Source organism: Cyprinus carpio, chromosome B2, assembly GCF_018340385.1.
Source record: "Cyprinus carpio isolate SPL01 chromosome B2, ASM1834038v1, whole genome shotgun sequence".
NCBI lineage: Eukaryota > Metazoa > Chordata > Actinopteri > Cypriniformes > Cyprinidae > Cyprinus > Cyprinus carpio.
Window position 1 is genome coordinate 17128895 of NC_056598.1, and position 20749 is coordinate 17149643.

Sequence of the window (20749 nt, forward strand, 5' to 3'; positions counted from 1 at the left end):
AAATGTGAACTATACATTTTATAATTCATAAATGTTTACTTCCAAAAACCCTGTATTTAATTGCATTTTACAGCACAATGACATCCTATCTGATTGTAAACCACTTATGTATATAAATCTTTTATAGATCAATGTTAAAACATTTATAATAATAATAATATCATTTTTCATCATGCTAAGGTAACTGTAGTGTACCAATAACAGGTAAAGAAGTAAAAACTGTAGCCTTTATACAATATTTTTGTACACACTTTGAATTTTATTTTGACATGACACTTGAAATACTTTCTTCACTCTTAGAATGACCTCTCAAAACTTTGCACTTGACCTTCATTAGCTGTGAGTGTTTGGTTTGCAGGTCTAAAACCATATCCTCTGTATTTTTAATGAATTTGCTGCTATTAGGAGTTTCAATAGGTCCACAAGAAGGAGGGGGTAGAAGGAGACAGTCTCTCTGTTGACATGGGCACTGGTTTGAATCCCAAAGGAACAACTGTCCCACACAGTTAAAGTTACCCAAAAGAATGCTGACAGTAAGTAATGCGTACAAATGTATAGTGCAGGGAGGGTGAAGGGATGAGAAATTGCAGAGAGAAAGAACAAGGATCATATCCCCATCCAGTGGGGCAATTGAAATGCAGCACTTCCCCCCATGCTGTCTTATTATTACAACTAATGACCATAATAGAGGTCTTGTGTGTAACTCATTAAAAGTTCTGCAGAGAGGAGGTTGAATTTGCCAAGTTATTTGTTTTCGAAAGTTTTAGGTCAGTGTCAAAGTGCCTGCTTTTTTATGAATATTAAAATAGCATTGCCATAGATAGATAGGTCCCTAGTGATCTAAATCTTCTAATCTTTTCAATTAAGTGATCCCTGATTAGGTTCTATAGGACAATCTTAAATATCATCTTAAATGCCACTGATATCAGGTTCCTTGATATGCTCTATATTAAGCCTTTTCCAAATGTGGATCATCGTGTTCCATTGTGTCATGTCCCCACCTCGTTTGAACTTGCTATGACAGAGAGCTAGAGATCTGTGACTCTGACTCCTGTATGGGACGGAGGGATCTGATACTGCTGCTATCCTTGGTGATGTACAGCTCAATCCAATTAGGCTTCACCTCCGGACTGTGATGCAGCGCGCGCGGCGAACACTCCTGTTCAGTCGCTGCTCCGCTGAGCGCTGCGTTTGACTGTTTTTACCCGCGCCGCTTTCCACTTTCAACACACTATCATGGCTTCGTGGCGAGAATAATCAACAGTTTCGAGGTTTTGTCCAACTTCGTCTTTGTGCTTAATTCGCGCGAGGTGTTTGTGAGATTTGCTCCACACAGAATGAAGAGGAACCACTGCCCTTTCAGAATGGGTACCACTGACGCCTCACTTCCCTGAGCTGATGGAAGGGGAAATAAGAGGCTAATTGGCTTCTTTTTGGTTGTAGAGGTAAAGGAACAAGAGGTGAACAGCGGGAAGGTAAGATTTCGCTGCTTTCATTCGCTTTAAACGAAGTCGTTTAGATAGTTGTGATAAGATTGCACTGTTTTCTTTAGTCACAGTAAACTCCACAGACAGCCATCCCAGAACAGTTCTGCTGCTCTCAGCGTGTCCCAGCTATTTAGACTTCACTCTCACAAATAAAGGCTCTTGATAGAAAAAGGGGGCTTTGCTGCTTGATGTAATTTGTTTTACAAGAAGAGTTTTTTTGTTGTTGTTGTTTTACAGCAAAAGTGGTTCGTGATTATCTAATAAGAACCGCTGAAGAGCCTTCGTGTAGAAGAGTGTTTGATCAGCTGTTCTGAGACAGGTGCACTGGAAAGTACAGCCTCTACCTTCCTGATTTAAGGATTAGTCTGTTATGAACGTTCCTGAACAGCTTGACGTGCAAAGTTTGTAAGGGGAAGACTCAAATTTGTTTCTCAGTATTTAATGTGAGAATCCTTTTTTTTTTTAGCTGTGTAACAAACTTGTCTCTCATCAATACTTTTGTGTTTGTCTTGACCATTGATCTCGTGCACCGTAGTTGAGTTGATTTTTTTCCTCAGAAATTAGAGTTTATAGAGTGAGTTTGTAATATCAGGGCACACCGATTTAACGTTGTGGGGATAAAGCATAAAGCTGCGGATATATTATGGCAGGGTGTTAACGCCTTGCAAACTAGGGGACATTATTGTTTTGATACATCGCAGTGCTGCAGCATTATGAAATGTTGGCCTATATAGTTTCCTCTCTGGTTGGGAGTTTTAAATAGCCGGCTGTTACGAAGTCTTTTAAGAGCAGGAAATAGAAGCCCGCTAAATAGTCCTACCGGGATTTATCATCAAGACATTCTTAAATACTCAATCGCATTACCGTCTGTCCTCAGAGCCAAAAGTATAGCCTACTTGACATCCAAATGCTACACAAGAACATTTCAGTTGTCATTGTTGAATTTACATGTTCAAGATAATATTACAAAACAGATAGCATGTGCTAAGTTTCTTAGAAAAAAATTTTTTGATTTCAAATTTGCAAACAAATAAAATATATTGCACATTAACTGACTGACAATTTCATAGTAATGTCAAGTGAAAAAATAATATTAGGATATTTTTGAGATTTGCATTTATTTTTATCTATTATTGTTTTTTGTTGTTGTCATTGTCGTTTTTACAAATAGGCCTATCATTACAAATTTTTGAATATCGAGAAGTTTTCTTAATGTTACTCCAAAACATGCCTCCACATAAAAATGTCTGAATATGCTATTTAAAAATTAAAGTAAAATGTAAATATCTTTAGACCTTCACACACACAGTTTTTCTTGTCACATGACAACAAAATGGCCTCCTGCATCTAGTTATGCTACACATACTTTAAATTATTGGATAAAACATATTCAGATATTATAAGATTTTAAAACAAAGTTGTTCCAGGACTTACTTTTAGTCTTTAATGATCTCTGGACAGTTACACCACCTAGATATATTATAACACTTTTTATTCTAAGCTGAGAACATGTTTACACAATATTCTGCATGATTTCATTGACCCCATTACAGCAGAACTACTGAAGTCCAGGGCCCTTGTTAAGATTCCTCCTTTCATTATCCTCTACTTTCTAAAAACTGTGTGCTTTGGAGACTTGATTTAGCCTTGATTTAGTTTGTTGGTTCATTAATTTTTTGGAGCATAAAATAGGGTCATTATAGTGTTGGAGTTCTGAATGCATTGAATTCCATAAAATTATATTTTTATTGTATTAATGGGTTTATTTAGAACTCAGCTTTTATTATTTCTAATCATATACCTATGCATTCTTAAAAATATTATTGAAGTAATTTTTCTGTTACATGGTAAAAATGTCCTGAAATGTCTTTGATTTTCAGGTGCAACCATGGAGGGCCTTGTCTGAGGTGGATTCATCATAGTGCTCCTAATTGACATCTGAATTAGCATAACATCTGAGTAGTAGCAGTCATGACTGAGAGGGCAAACTTCGGAGCTCAGAGGGTCTCACGACCACAGGGCTCACTCCCGCCAGAACCTATCGACATTATCCGGACAAAAGCCAGATCCAGAAGAGTCCGGATCAATGTGGGTGGGCTTGTCCATGAGGTGCTATGGAGAACCCTGGACCGACTGCCACGAACCCGTCTGGGGAAACTCAGAGACTGCAATACCCATGAAACCTTAATGGAGATCTGCGATGACTACAGTCTAAATGATAATGAGTATTTCTTTGACAGGCACCCAGGTGCCTTTTCCTCCATTTTAAACTTTTATCGGACTGGCAAGCTACACATGATGGAAGAGATGTGCGCTCTGTCCTTTGGTCAGGAGCTTGACTACTGGGGCATCGATGAGATCTATCTGGAGTCGTGTTGCCAGGCACGGTACCATCAGAAGAAGGAGCAGATGAATGAAGAGCTGCGGAGAGAGGCTGAAACTCTCAGGGAGAAGGAAGGAGATCAAGTGGAAACGGGCTGCTGTCCAGACAAAAGGCAGAAGCTCTGGGATTTGCTGGAGAAACCGAGCTCTTCTGTAGCAGCCAAGGTAGGGCAAGCACATGGCCCACGCATACACAGTACAAAATATCAGATTGTATCCACACTAATTTATCTAATTATCAGCCAGACTAATTATTAATTTATGACATTTTCACTTAGGATGTTCCATATGAGGAATAAACTAGCACTTAAAAAAATACTGAAGAGAGTCAGCCCAAATATTCAGTTTGAAATGAATTATTAATTTGTCTTACAATGACTAGAGGCGAATTCAAGGGTAAAGTTTGGACGGCAAAATTCTGAGACTGATGCCAGCAGTGATATGATGAAATATGAAACCCAAAGGTGAATTTATAAATACCCACATCTCATATGCATTTCCCTGGCTGTCATGATTGACATATTAGCCCAGGCTTTTATGCCACAAAAGAAGAAGCATATTTTTTTGTGGTATATAGCTTCCTAGAGGGAAGATTTATGCTCCTGCATGTCAGTGTGAAAATATTTTGGCTGTATTTTGTTTTTGCTTTTTATTTTGCCAATGTGATGAGATGCTGCACGGATGACTGATATGCGCATGTGTTACTTAATTAAGAATGATTAAGAATGAGTCAATAAAACAAAACACTGTCATGGTCTGTTCAATTTAAAGATGGTGCTTTAAATATCTCTCATTGTGGATTTAAGTAAGTTTTGACTAATTATATTTTCTCACACATTAGTAGATTGTCCCGGTAGAAGGTTGTTGAGAATATTAAAATGCTTTTTCACAGCTGCTCAGGAGCTTTGTCTCCACTCACTGCCCAGTCCCAATACACAGATTGCCTACTTCCCAGAATACAGACAGGGGAAGCAGTCAGAAGAGCCATTAGTGAAATGCTTTAATGTACAGGACTTTTTTTTTCTTGCCCTTTGGCTCTCGATAAAAGAGACTTTCCAAGGGGTGAAAAAAGCTGACAAAAATGTTTGATAAAACTCACTAGAATCCTAAACAAAACTTCATTTTGTGCCATAATAATACATAATAGTAATAATGTTAGCATTTTAATTATGACTAACATCGTCATTAAGTTGATCATATGTAAAATGATTATAGATTATATTTGAACTTTTTATATTTTTTATGTTTAAATATATATTAAAATCACATTAGACTTTTATTCCATATATTTAATATTCAGCATTTGGAGCAGAACACTGAACTCAATGTGTAACCAAAAGTAAATGCTGATGCGATAGGTCTTAAAAAGAAGGTTGAAATAAAGGGAAAGTGACAAAAGTGAGGCGAGAAAAGACAGATGGTAATACTCATAAACATTCCCACTAGCCAGCTGAGTGAACTCTAAGCATCAAATTAAAATTTATCCACGTTTTCTTGGGCATATTTGTCAACAACTGTTACCTGACCAGAAAGGACAAGGTATATCATCATCTCACTCTGATTCATTGTGTTTGACAGATTTACATTGGCATTATGTGTGGTTACTGGTAGTGGGACTGGGCAGGTGGAGTAGCACATTCTCCTCTCAGAGAGGAAGATGAAGGTTGAGTCACTGCCACTATGATTTGTTGCCAGTCAATCGTTTGAGTGAGTCAGCACAAACACACAGCGTCCATTCAGCCTACACCTATCGGCTATAATGTCTGCTCTGACAGGCCAGAAGCAGCTTCATATTGACCGAAATCACCTTCAGCTTAGTCCAGTTTATCATATCACCACTGTTCACTGAAGGGAGGTTTGAGATGGGAAAAAAAAAAAAAACTGGCAGGATTGCAACAAGCCTATTTAGAAGGTACGGTATTGCGTGTGCTAACAATATATAGCAGTATATTAAATTACAAAGCAATTCTCTTCAGTAAACCCCACTTTACTGTAGCTCTGAATTTTTTGCATGCTTGGGTCTGGGTTTTAGCGAGGACAGAGCAAAAGCCTTAACATTGCAGGGGTCCAGTCGTAATTAATTGCATGTGAGCTGCAAGATTAATGGCAAATAGTTCCTAACCTTGACCTCCACATTCACTTCTGTGCGCTCAGTGGTTTGGTTATTGGACACTGCCTTTTGAGCAGGAAGTGACTGGTGAGGTATTTCCCAATGCTGGTTGATGCATATTGCAGCAGAATATTGCAAGTAATGTTTTACTTTGATGCATGATGTGGTACATTCCCATTATATATATATATATATATATATATATATATATATATATATATATATATATATATATATATATATATATATATATATATATATATATATATATATAATTTATAATTTTTTCCCACCCAACAGACAAAATATTTTTAAGTGTATAGTATAAAACATATATAAACATATTACATAGAAAATCTAGTCCAGCAGCACAGTTCAAGGAAATGTATTTTTAGTTTTAAAAATGTCAATATATGGTTTCAGATATCAAAATACATTACAAAATGCACTTTGAGAAGTAAGAAAATACATCCAGTTGAAATATATGTTTGGGGTAAATGCAATAAGTAATTCTTAAATATATTTTGGACAAACCTTTTTTTTTTTGAAGCAGAAAAATTGACAAAAATTAAGAAAATTGAGTAACTAAACCTAAAAACTAAATTTGTGTAATTAGTTTTTATTATATTACCAATAAATTGTAAAATATTTTAATATATAGATTTTTGCTTTACGGGTTGGGATGGACTACTTAGCCATTACATGCTTTGCGGAGCTCATTAAATTATTTAGTAAAATGACAATGTGTTTATCCTTTCAAGTACTAGCAAATAAGCTGTTAAGATTTCAATCAAGCTATAAAAGGGATCAGATAAAGTGATAAAGTGAAGATAAAGTGAACAGTGGCTAGTTTAGCGGTCAGCATATACCGCTCTCTGGGAGGCAATGGAGACTTAATCTCCTTTGGTGATTTACCTAGTCTGCTCCTACAAATAGACTGAGGGCCCTGGCTTGTCTGGCTTATGGCTACAGTGTGAAATGTGGTCACGTGTTTAGCCAGAGTAGTTAATCAATTAGTGAAGGCAGTTTTCCACCCTGCGGAAGTTATTAAGAGTGGCAGGGGACGTTGACTTTTTTGCACTTTTAAAAAATTCCAAGTCGAGCATTATGAATCACCTGGGTAGATGAACTTATTTCATCTAAATAAGCATTTTAAACAGCCATTTTCTTGTCGTAGATAATTTTGTTTTTTAGCATCTCTATGGTTTGATGTGCTGCCTGAGGAGTGAGGTATCTAGTGTATTTGGGTTTTTTCTTCTTGTTAAACTGTTCCATTTCCCATTGACTCTCTGCTTATCTCAGAGTACTTGTGTGGAGTACGTCCTCTCAAAAGGTCAGAGGACTCTAACCCTTTCCATCACATGACTAGGCCAAGCTCCTTTAAAGGTCTTGTCTGTCGCATCACCTTCATTTGTTTTGTAAACCTCCTGAGCCTTTAGTAAGCAATGCAAAGAGACATCATACAGTATAACATTGAATGAGAGTATTAGTACCTCAGGAAATGATGCTGGTTGAATGTTCCTCTCATTTTAGATGTTTTCATCATTTTCATTGGTAGTCAAGTTATTATTTTCTAGTCTTGGCTAAAAAGAAAGAAACAAACAAACAAAAACATATTTCCTTACTACTCAGAATCACAACTAAAAGGCATAAATATTTATTTGTTTTTCATATGAATTGCAATTTAAAAAATAAATCTCAAATATATTTATACTTACATTTTTTATAGCATTTTTATGAATCTGGAAAAGAACTATACTTGATATTGTGAGACACCTTATCAGATATCTTAATCTGTAAAGAGGTGTTCACTGCAGATTGTTTTGATGGGATCACTGTTCCTCTGAAATGTCTGTGGTGTGAATAATTTATGTTTATTTACAGTAATTGATCGTGACATGATACTCTGCTCTCAGCTCTGTGGACAAAGTGGAAATTCTCTGCACCATGCACATGGATGGGAAAGGGGGAGAAAGGGAAAAAGAAGGAAAAGCTCTTTGTCTGTGGAGGATCTGTTACTAAATAAAGAGACCTGGGTTCTGGCTGAGACTCTGGGTGCAAGGAGATACCTGGTGAATTCCCCTCTCTGTAGGGTGGCAATATGTGCCGTTCATACGGGACACGTCCTGGACAGAATTTTTATATTGCCTAAAACATCCAAAGTAGTTTGATCAATAACATGCAGGTATTGTATATAATCGACCAGTCGTAGCGTGTGAGAAGGTGAGATCTACAGAGAAAGATCAAAGCGATGCAAATATGCACACGTGTTTGTTCATTCGTTCGACTTGAAGTGTCGCTGCGCACCGATCATTAAATAATAACACCAAAGAACCGCGAGAGCGATTCGAAAGCATAAGGAGCCGTCTGCTCTGCTCTCTATAGCTCTCGTGAATGTCATACAACGATCAATCTGCACAGTGCAAACAGCCAAAACCTGGATATTTTAGGGAATATAGAAATCCTGGCAAGGACGCGTCCCATTAAAATGGCCTGTATGGTCACCCTACCTCTAAGCCATCAAAGCAAGAGCCATGGAGGTCAACAGACAAAGTAAATGTGAAGATGAGTAAAAGTTACATCCAGTGCTCTTTTAAGAGTCTGTTAGATCCTATTAACTATAGTGAGATTACATTAATCATTTTAAAACAATTCATCCTTTGTCCACTTCAGTAAAGGCATTTTTTCTAAATTTACTAATAGAGTGAGGATGGTAATCGATCTCCTTTTATGATTATTATAGACTAAGAACTATTTTCATGTGAATAATGTGCTTTAAAGAGACAGATGAATGTTTAATGTAGTATGTAACTCTATATACTTTCGATTTAATTTAATTATATTTCAAACATGAGTTAATGGTGTAAATTACATTTACAATTAAAACAGTTTTTCAAAACAATTGAACACTTCATCTTAAAATAACTATTAAAAAAAAAAAAAAAAATTAAACTAAATCTATATGTTCAAATATTTTGACAAAATCTAGAAAAAACATTTTTCCAGCTCAGTTATTAAATCCATGTGAGAGTTCAGATGAAGGTTAAAACTACGAAATGCAAAGCTGAGATATCCTCAAATGAGAATAGACATCTCTGAATTGAAAGTAATTGTCCCGTTATGTAATCCAGTGCTTTGAAAAGGAAGGGCTGAGCGTGTGACCCAAAGGGAGCAAAGTACTGTACATAGGCCCATTGTGGGCGTTGAACAGTGGAACAAGTCCTTTAGCCTTTCTGCCGAAGTTTCCATCCTTCAAAATGTCACACAATTATGTAGTTAAGCCTGAGAAACCTAAAGGGATTTATCTTTAATCGGAGTAATGAACAAACAAAATAGCTACAGTTCCACCTTTGATTCAACTCTGATGGATAAAAGCCTAAGTTATAGACATGATCTGATCCTCTAATTGAAGCTTTGTTGAGGGTTAAAGCCAATTACTAATGTAGCGTGACCTACAATCAATAACTACTGTGTCTATCAGTAGTGTGTCTAGCATTTTTAAGCATGTATATGCCCTTGTCATGTTCATATTCTAATAATCAAATGACTTGAAATTACTTTATTTTTATATGAATTTCATTACAGAAGTTTAATGCTTTCCTTATCCTTACTCCTTAAAGTCACTGCATACATGGAAATGTTCAAATGCAGATGCAATTATGTACAAAAAAGTTTGTGCTACATTATATTTCATAGTTTGAGTTTAAGCAGTTGGAAAACTTTAAAAAGGTGTCTCAACGACAGTTATTAACAAAGCTCCTTTTCCGATGTCAGAGGTGCACAAGAGTATGAATCTGCCAAACAGCCTCAGTTTAAGCCATGAAAGCATTGCCAACAAAATTATGTTTTTATGTGACAAAGCTGAAAGTTAGTAGACAAAATCATTTCCGTGAGGTTGATCAATACTCAGAATGTTAGAAGAATACTACATTTATATCAGAATAGTCAATGGGAATATTAAGACAATAAATCAAAACTAGTGTTATTTAAATGCTGGATGTTTAACTAATATTATCAGATGACAAATACAGTGATATTTCTGAAGAAATTCTATTTCTGTGAAATCTTGGTTATGAAGGACTGATGCTTTTAAGGGGAATGTATGCATGGAAGATTTCCTCCTGTCTCTTCATATTATAATCTATATTGACCTTTGGGTCAGTGATCAAGTAATTGGATTCTTTTTCATTGTTATGTGTCTCGGGACTCAGTTTAGGTCATTACTGTGTAATATATACAGATAAAAGATATCTTAAAAGTAATATATAGATAAATACACACACAGAGGATAATTATTATTATTTCTTTAGAATTATTATTATTTATTTTTTTAAATAATATAGATATTAAAGAAATCACTATACTAAAAAGCAGACCTCAGATCTCATGCTGTTGTGGTAATGATGCTCTTTCTTAGGCAATCTCTGTGCTATTCATACAGTGTGACAACAAAATACATGCTATTAGCTCCACCTACCCAACCCACAAGAGCTAAAACCCTGCCACGGGCAGGAACACTGCCAGTCTTGTAGGATAAGACTTAGAGTTTTATCCTCTGAGCTCAACCTTACCTTGAACCCAGTTGTAATTTCCGTTCTGTGAAATGATTTTTGGGGGACAAATGTCGGACAAATTCTCGTGGATCTAGTATGAGGGCAGATATCTTAGATAGTGTTAAAAATAGTCAGTGGCAGTTGGACAGACTGAATAGCAGGCTGTACACTGTGTTTAAGTAGAGGTTGCCTGCCTACCCCACTTGTGCGGCTGAATATTTTGCATGTGAGTAAGTGGTAGGCTGAGGGCTAGCCTGTAAATCACAAGCAGTCATCAGGGCCACATTATTGACTAATCACTATAATCACGACCCCCAACTTCCTTCCTCCCACCCCCGCGCATGCAAAGACACTGTCAAACACAGAGTAGTCATCTTACTATCTTGTAGCTCAGCTGATTTCATGCGTGTTGGAACCTCTATTCGTTTCACATGTTCACAGGCATTATAGAGGAGCTGGATAGTGTGTCTCTTACTCAGCAAAAGCTACTTGATAAATGGGGAAGTTAAGCTCCAAATTAACCTGTCCTATAAAAAACACACAATCAAACAGATCTCATGACACTCATTTATAAATAACCCTTAGTATCGATCAAGACATTCTTGGGTTTCCAGGCAGAGTTTCTTCTTCCTCTTATGGCTGTAATGATAACAATGTTCTCCAGAAATAATTTAACCTTCACTTCCTCTCAGGAAGAGAGGCGTCTTCTGGGACGCTTTGTTTTTGATGCTTTGAGGTTGACACTGCCTTCAGTGGAAACATCAAATAATGACGGAAAGTATCTTAATCCTAGTTTTTTTTTAATTTTATGTTTTCCTCCCTTTCGTCAGTAAGGTGTTTCTCAAGTAGTTCAACAGAGAGAAAACAGAAAGAAAAAAAAAACGGCCTATCAAGCAATAGATGCCAATATTGTTTGTGCAAATAACACACTTTACCCTACTCTGAGGGAAGAGCTGAAAGCTTGGCCTGTTGTAATTGTTTCTGAGAGAACACATTACTGAGTCATTCGAGCATCCAACCAAGGTTTGTAGATAAAAGAAGATGGATTTAACACTTTAACTCCTGAATCACAGGCCGTTTGCTGGATTAGTGGTTTGTACAGTAGAGCGAAGGAGCTGTCCATGGTGCTGCTCTGAAACATGAATCAGAATTCTTTCCAGAAAAAAAGCACTCATTCATATATTTATATATATATATATATATATATATATATATATATATATATATATTATATATATATATATATATATATATATATATATATATATATATATATATATATATATATTATATATAGTAGAAATACTGTATATTTCATGTTCTTGTTTTTGCATATGAACCTTCCACTTTTTGCAATACAGGTAAATCCACCTCATCCTGAAGATTAAAAGGCAAATCCTCATGTTCGGCTAGATTGCTTTCAGTTAACAGTATTTCCATAGAGATATTATTTGTGATTATTTTCAGATCCTTGGTTCAGTGCCAAGACAGTTAATCAGTGGGCAGTGTGTTTGAATGAGTAAAATCTGCCTTTTTCTTTTTTTTTTTTGGGGGGGGGGGGGGGGGGGGGGGGGGGGCAAAATCACCATAAAATTCAGATGTTCCAAGGACCAAAGCAGCTTAATGCCATACTCTAGTAGATACCTAAACCAGACTGACATTTCATTTCACCATGCCTTCACATCATGTACATTGTTAGTCTCTTGGAATTGTACGTATTCGATATGAGATACTGCAACTCCATGAAAGGGGATAAAATATCATGTAAAATTATACACTGAAGACAAATATGTATTGATTTATGTGTTTATTACATGGTTTAAATGCAATTCTTGATTCTAGTCTATAGCACCATCTATTGGTCAGATGAAATGCAGTATTTTTCCGCTCATCCGAGTAAATTAAATTGGCTCTTGAATCACTCCATATACATTCACTCTCTCATTTCATACAAATGCAGCTGTGTTGTAGTTAAATTGTAGAGAAAATTACTTAAGTATTAATGTTAGCGTAATATTGTTGCAGCTTTTATCTTGTTACCAATAGTTTTGTACATTATTTCATGTCCACATGCAGTGGAAAAAACAGAAACAATTTTCACTCAGAAATTGCTAGTAAATTTCAGAATTACAAAGATAGGGCAAATAACATATTGAATTAAACATTACATTTTGAAGTAGTATTTTCTTGTAAAATACACTTTTTACAGTGGATTTATTTATTTGTCAAGTAGTGATCATTTCATGTCTGGGTTTACTTTAAGATAATATTGGTTCCAATCGCCTTTGTACAATTTTGACAATGCTTCTGTTTATTTTAATAAATGACACAAAAACATTATAACAACATTAGCAGCCAGAAGAAAAAAAAAAAAAAAAAACAATTCAGTGGTTTTAAAACATTACAGAAAGATTCAAAAGGTTCCAAAAAGTTTATGGATAATATAAAAGTCATTCATAATGCGGTTTGCAAAGAGCCCACTTCTGATGTACACAAAAATTTTAGACTTATTTTTTAGATTTAAATTTTATTTTTACAATTTTTAATACTTTTCAGTACATTTCAAAATGTCATTCTGAAAATAGAAAAAGAACATACTAATGCTTCTGAATGCCACAGACTCAAAGAACATCGTTAACACATTTCTTCCTTTAAGAAACGCATTAAACAAATGTAAACAAAAGCCTTTGTGACATCAGCAAGGTAGTACCCTTTCTCTAAGACAGAATTAAATTAGGGTTAGGTGACTTGAAGACTGTCATGGTGCTTCCTGTGCTTCCCTATACACATAAGCCCTGGCCCAATGCCAGAAATCTCCCTGTGTTGAGATCACTGCCCATTTAATCACGTTTATACAGATCCACTGATGAGGACAGTTAACTAATCCTCCTGCCTTTCTCCTTCAGTACTTATCGCTCCTGTCTTTCCTGTTGAGAGCAAATACAGCCCTACTGCATGTGTCAGCAGAGGCATTAAACTGAGGCATGTATGACGTACCTTGATGTAAATGTTTTTCCCAGAACCTCAGTGAAACTGATTAATGAGCTGACCACAGCGACACATCAGGCTGGGAATTCATGTCCTTCAAACTTAAAGTCACCATAAAGTCAGAACACTGCTCTGATTTTAGTGCCATTCCATCAGCTGGTATAGGTCTGACACAGCTCATAATAGCAGGGTGACTGTGATGTTTTTAGAAAATGTAATAGTAGTAAACACCAGCTCTTTTTGATGATAGCAAGTATATATAAAAAAAAAAAGTGTATTAATTTTGACGGAAAAAGAATGTATAAATGTTATTTATTTGTTAATTGTAATACTGTTTATTTGGGTTATTGTAAGTTATTTATGAATGGTAAATATAATGTAAAAGTCAATACAATGCCATTTTACTGTAAAGTATTTTTTTCAGAAGTAGGAATTATCCAAAAAGCCAACTTTACTTTTTACAGTAAAACATCATTGTTAAAATGAAAGTCTGAATAGCTAATAAATTACAGGGAAATGCATTCCCAGAATTTCTGTATGTACCATCAAATTTATTTGGATTTTATTTAGAAAGTAAGCTTATTGTTATTTTTGTCTTTGACAATGTGCAATGAATGTTTTAAATTCTATTTTATATTTGTAGTCTATGTTTATGCCATTATTTTAGTGGAATGTTTTTTTTGTTGTTTTTTTTTTGTACTGTAGTAAAAATGTTTACATACAGTTAATTCAGAAGTATGTTCCTGTGGCTCAGTGGTAGAGCATTGTGTTAGCAGCCCAAAAGGTCATGGGTTCAATTCCCAGGGAACAAACATACTGGTAAAAAAAAATAATAATGTATATAGCCTGAATGCTGTAGAGTTACCTCAGTGACCCTCTCCCCAGGGATTAAAATCAGCTCTTTTTTTATTCTTATCTTCATGGATACGTCAACCTCTGACTGGACTCTTGGTCACAGCCAGGCGCTACTCAACCCTACCTGGCAGGGACGATCCCTGCGTCATGCGATGGCAATTACAGGCTCCCTGGGAGCTATTCAGAGTCCTTTCCTTATACTTCTACTGCATTACACAATGTCAAACACCTCTAGTGGCAAACATACGCATTCATTTGTGCCTTCCTGTTGACCCTGACATTTGTTTAGCCTGGCTCATCAGATGTTTAACGTGCTCTAACAACACTCAATACTTGGGTAATCAATGACAACAAAGCACTCTGTTTTACTATACAGATGACATTGATGTAGCAAGCAAAGTTACACTGTTTAGATGCTTTAGATTTGGCCTTTTTATAGGTTTTCCTTGCACTGCATCATTGAAGCCCTCACCAAGACTTGACAAAGCATCCATTGTAATGTAATGTTACTGCTGCAATCAGAACATCGTGACATTTTTCACTCTTGTTTAAGAACATATGGACCTTGCGAAGGTGTTCACATTGTCATCTGTGTGGGAGGACATTTCAGGATAATTGTAATAGGATTGAGTTTCTATCTATAGTAAGGATATAGAAAGGTTAGGAGCAGTTACTCAGTCTTCCCCCTCCCCCCACAAGGGAAGAATCAACCAGTAATCTCTTTAGTTTTCCTTAAACATTGTAACATTAACATTCTAGTATAGAATACTGGGCTGGCAAATTGTGTCACATTGCTTATTGTGTGAAACTAGTGAAAACATCCATTCCTTAATGCATTGATATTTTTAGGAGAGCTGAACAATTTGGATTGGGTGTAATATGACTTGATATTTGTCTGTGGTGGGATTAATTCTGGTGTAATATCATGAAGTTGATCAAATGTGCTGAATATTTAGAAGTGTGTTATGACATTCCTTTCATAATGGTATTTACGCCACCCACAATGACAGGACCGTGTCAAGGTCAGCTGTTTTATTCTCCACCCAGGATCATTATTAATCCCCTCTTAATGCAGTTCCAGTGAATGAGTAACAGTTTCTTGATTTGTTGCTCATTGTCTTTTGTAGAACGTTATAGTTTGTTACTTCTTTGAGTATGACAATATAATTTATAAGGGCATAATGGCAGTACAACAGTCTAAATGAGTTCCCTAAAACCCAAACTTGAAATATGTGAATTATAAACTTTAACAAAAAATGTGTATTGCATTAAAGCATGAAAACCATAGTGGCATCATGAAAACCATTTCATATCATTGAAGGATTTCTGAAGAGGCCTAAAATTGATGCAGCAATTTTAAGGCATATTAAGGCTCAATTTATAAACATCTCTTGATCAATGTCATTTTTTTAGTTTTTAAATAAGAAACTCAAGTAGTACCTTTTCCAAAAGTATGATTAATACATTTATTGACAGAGACATGTTGTCCCAAAATTTCAGCAGAAATAGGGTCAGACTTCACGCCTACCTGGAAAGCATTCAGACTGACATTGTCATTTCAAAAGTTTTGCATTGTTAATGCTTGGTTTTTGTGAGAATGTGATGTTTCCTCTACCTGTAATCCAGCAAACAGGGAAATTGATTTGATGAAATGCAATAGAATAGCCAGACAAGTAACTCAGTCTAATCAGGGTTATTTGATTACCTTGCAAGAAGATTTAGATAACCCCACGAGACAACCTCCATATTCTAACAAAGTAGCTGATCAATAAGTGCTTGTCAAAGCCATTTGTGAATTGATGTGCAGTAGGAGAAGGAGAGAACAGACGAAGCAGATCACATTATCCTAATAAGGATGAGGGCACAGTCTCTTTCACGCTCTCATTTTGTTTGCTCTTAGTCCCATTAGCCTCTGCTTTATTATTATTATTATATATTCCAAGAAATGTCACTATTTCTTTAAACTTTTGAATACCTGTAACACTATTTTTACAATTACAAAACTACCTTTAGGCTATTTTGATTTCGAATGAAGTGCCTACACTGACTTCATCTTAAAGGGTTACTCCACCCCAAAATGAAAATTTTGTCATTTATCACTTACTCTCATGTCGTTCCAAACCCGTAAAAGCTTCGTTCGTCTTTGGAACACAATTTAGGATATTTTGGATGAAAACCGGGAGGCTTGAGACTGTCCCATAGACTGCCAAGTAAATAACACTGTCAAGGTCCAGGAAAGTATGAAAAGCATCGTCAGAATAGTCCATCTGCCAGCAGTGGTTCAACTGTAACGTTATGAAAGCCTGCCAGTTTTTCATCCAAAATATCTTAAATTGTGTTCTGAAGACGAACTAAGCTTTTACGTCTTTGGAACAACATGGGGGTAAGTGAATAATGACAAAATTTTCATTTTGGGGTGGAGTATCCCTAGTAGCACTTTATATTTTGATATGTGGATTTACATATATTCTGAATGAGTATACAGTGGTCACAATTATAGTTGGACACTTCAGAGTTTGTGTATAGAGTTAACGATGTTACGTCACTAAATGCTTTCCTCTTTTTGTTTTGTTGCAGATTCTGGCCATAATATCAATTCTGTTCATCATCCTTTCAACCATTGCACTGTCACTGAACACCCTGCCTGAGTTACAAGTGATTGATGAATTTGGACAATCCAACGACAATCCCAACCTGGCCCACGTTGAAGCTGTTTGTATCGCCTGGTTCACTATGGAGTACCTTCTCCGCTTTTTGTCTTCTCCCAACAAGTGGAAGTTCTTCAAAGGGCCACTCAATGTCATTGATCTGCTGGCTATCCTTCCTTATTACGTCACAATATTCCTCACAGAATCGAACAAGAGTGTCCTCCAGTTCCAGAATGTGCGCAGGGTAGTTCAGATCTTCCGGATCATGAGAATCCTGAGAATCCTGAAACTCGCGAGACACTCGACTGGTCTCCAGTCTCTTGGGTTCACGCTGAGAAGAAGCTATAATGAACTCGGACTGCTGATATTGTTTTTAGCCATGGGCATCATGATCTTCTCCAGTCTGGTGTTCTTTGCTGAGAAAGATGAAGATGCTACGAAATTCACCAGTATTCCCGCTTCATTTTGGTGGGCAACAATTACTATGACAACTGTAGGTTATGGAGATATATATCCCCAAACCCTTCTGGGAAAAATAGTGGGGGGTCTCTGTTGCATCGCTGGGGTGTTAGTGATTGCTCTTCCCATTCCCATTATTGTGAACAACTTCTCTGAGTTCTACAAAGAACAGAAGCGACAAGAAAAGGCTATCAAACGAAGAGAAGCTCTTGAGAGGGCCAAGAGGAACGGGAGCATTGTGTCGATGAACTTGAAAGATGCCTTCGCTCGCAATATGGAACTATTGGATGTCGTGATAGAAAAGAATGAGGACAAGGGTGCAGACAATCATCTTTCACCCAGTCGCTGGAATTATCAGAAGAACCCAAACTCTGACTTGGGTTCCAAAGGCTACGATGCGAAATATCAAGAAATAGGTCAGCTGGCTTCTCCAGAACGATTATTCAAACCTACTTCAAGCCCTCAGCGTCTGAATGCGAAATCCCTCGAGCAAATGTACAACCAGATGACGGCTGCCTCATCCATGAGCAGCAGCGGACCTTCGGCTTCCAAAGCGAGCACTATTGTAAAAGAAGAAGAGATGGAGATGAAGGTAGTGCAGTGCGAACCACGGCACAAAGAGAGACCCATCACTGAGATAAGAAGCCTGTCCAGCGTTGACAGTTTCGCCAGCTGTGCCACAGACATCAGTGAGGTAGAGAAAAGTGCGCTACTGCCAAATTTCGCCGGAGCACAGACAAGGCATCCACGCGCTCCTCCACCGCTCGACCTCAGCCAGATCACCTCCCTGGAGAAACGGGCTCCTGAGAAATCAAAGCAGCACATGATCATCAAAGAGGGCCTCTACGAGTTTGTTCAATGCAAGTCAGACAGCAGCACCATGTCGCAGGGTGAAGAGAACCAAAGCTTTGATCCGAGCGGTGAAAACATGAGGAGCCCTCCACAAGGAAACCAAATCAAAGTCAAGGGACTCAAAGTGAACTTCACCGAATCTGCAGATGAGGGGACTTCCAACTTGCACTTAGTCGTGACGGATGACGCGGCCACACTGACACCAAAGCTACCGGTATCTGATCCATTTCTTCTGCCGGGTTCTCCTAGGCACAGTCCCAGATCCCCAGGGAAAGGCTTTGAAGGGGACGGAGCCACAAGCTCTCCAGGGTTCAGTCTGTCGTCTTGCGATAGCCAAAGAGGGAGAAACCACATCGATAGAGCCGCCGTTACTCCAACCTCCCCTAAAAGTGCACAAAACTGTGCTTCTGCCACGGTTGGTGCCATTGCAGCAGAAGACAACATTCAAAGTGGACAGAAGGTGGACAACCACCTCCTTTCACCTGATATTCTCAAGTCTTCAGGGGAGGGAGGTCGCTCACCACCGTGTGAAACTAGCATGTGATGCGATGGGTTGCATTGACATGTTCACGTTCACAGAACGAATGCATCAAAGTATGTGGACAAAAAGAGGCATACTGATGTAGTGAAGGGGGTTTTCTTTTGTCCTTCTTCGACACTATCGGACTGCATAGCCGCAGCGATTGACTTTATGATCCTGAGAGAGAAGGCCTGCTCTCAACATCAAGAGCTTAGTGATATTCATACAGATGGAGGACATTAAATAACAAATTATACTCTTATTATTCTATCATTATTTTATAACAGTACAACCCTCCATGTGAATGATTAGTTAGCTGAATCATATATATTTCAAATCATAGGCTGATTCAGACAACTGTGATAAGATAACACAAACCGTTCTTTGTAATTTACAGCCCACTGAGCAGATGTGCGTACACATTTTTTAAGACTAACCACTGTAACATTTTTGTTGGGTTTGTTAAATAGTTCTGAGCAAAGTGCTACCAGTGTAAATTGGCAGTCAACATTTAACTTAAAATAATATTTTTGACCAAAATATGCCTTCATTTGATATTATTCCTCAGTGGTCATATATGAAGCAACACAAAGTTTTCAGTTCTCTCTGCAAATGTGGATCAAATTATTTTTTTTTTCTTTTATCGTCCCTTTGAGGAAGTAATAGAAAAGGAAAAACGTACCAAAATATAACACGTCAGTACTAAATATTCTGATATCTATATGAGCATGTCTGTTTCAGTGAAACACAGGTTCAGGTGTTTCCATTTGCATCACTTTATAGTTGATCCATAGTCTACTTAGAAATCCATACATTCTTGAAATAAATAGTTTAGCATGGTTACTGCGGTGGCGAGAAACTATGGAAAGATCATTGTTGTTTTTTAAACTGCCTTCAATTCAGAATCAGCCGAGGGAAACCCATGGCGGCCACAGTAAATCAACTATGCCCTCTGCTGGATGAAGGAAACGGCACTTTATTTCTACGAGACGTCAGCTTGCCTGGATGGGAATATTGTACATCAAAGAATGTCATTTTAACGTTCCTCTCGAGGTGCAAAACACTTGCCCCGGAAACAAGAAGGTCATTGGATGTCAACAGATCAATGCAGAACCTTGAGTGTATGATTTGTATATTAACTGTACATCCATTTAGTGTAGAAACACAGGTACACAAGCTGTGATGTCAATCGTACTTAAGTGATTTTTAAAACTAGGCAGGAACACAAGCCCTGCTTTAAATATTCAAATCGGTGCCTTTTCATAAACAGTTATTTATGAGAAGGCGTTAAGATCTTTGGTTTGGTTCAGACAAGTATGTACAGAAAGTCCTAATTTTTATAGCGTAAAATATGCAAATATAATTGAGTTCTCAGGTTTTTTTTAATGTAATCTTGAAAGCCCTAATTTTTCTGTATGTGAAATTCATTGTTTGCTGTTATATCAACAGGTGATGGAACAGAACACTATACGTAACTAAAGCGCTGCATGATCATCTACTTGCACAAGCATTGAGCAGATTTATCTTTATTACAACTTGACTATTGTATGTACATTCCAATTTAATTTCTGCATATATTTTTTTTCATTAAGTTTGGATCCTAGTTGGTATGTCAATGTGATATTTATAGTTGTACATCTTTTCTTTGAAATAGCGACTGCATTGTTCCAGATACCTAGAACGACCATTAAACAAAATCAATGTTTGTACAGGACACTATGAGCACATTCTTTACAGTTAGAACATCAGTAGACCTCCAACCTCATCTTTACATGGTTTAAAGGTGAGATGCTTCATTAGATGTGAGGAGGGCACACAGATGTAGCATCTTTTCAATGCGGTTGACTCTTCAGAGACACATGCTTTACAGTATATCATATTAGCAGACTAAAGTG

General features: G+C 37.0%; 1 protein-coding gene across 2 annotated transcripts; it reads left to right on the plus strand.

Annotated features, from left to right (window-relative positions):
- Nucleotides 1–153: 153 nt before the first annotated feature.
- On the plus strand, nt 154–20656 carry LOC109107251 (potassium voltage-gated channel subfamily B member 2-like). Of its 2 annotated transcripts, XM_042718386.1 has the most exons (4): nt 154–1475; nt 1725–1892; nt 3368–4034; nt 16953–20656. In XM_042718386.1, exons 3-4 carry the CDS (start codon nt 3459–3461, stop codon nt 18876–18878), a joined length of 2502 nt encoding a protein of 833 aa, XP_042574320.1. In that variant the 5' UTR covers nt 154–1475; nt 1725–1892; nt 3368–3458; the 3' UTR covers nt 18879–20656. The 2 variants fall into 2 exon arrangements, with proteins under 2 accessions (XP_042574320.1, XP_042574319.1); XM_042718385.1 differs by lacking the exon at nt 1725–1892 and having other exon boundaries at nt 155–1475.
- Nucleotides 20657–20749: the final 93 nt, after the last annotated feature.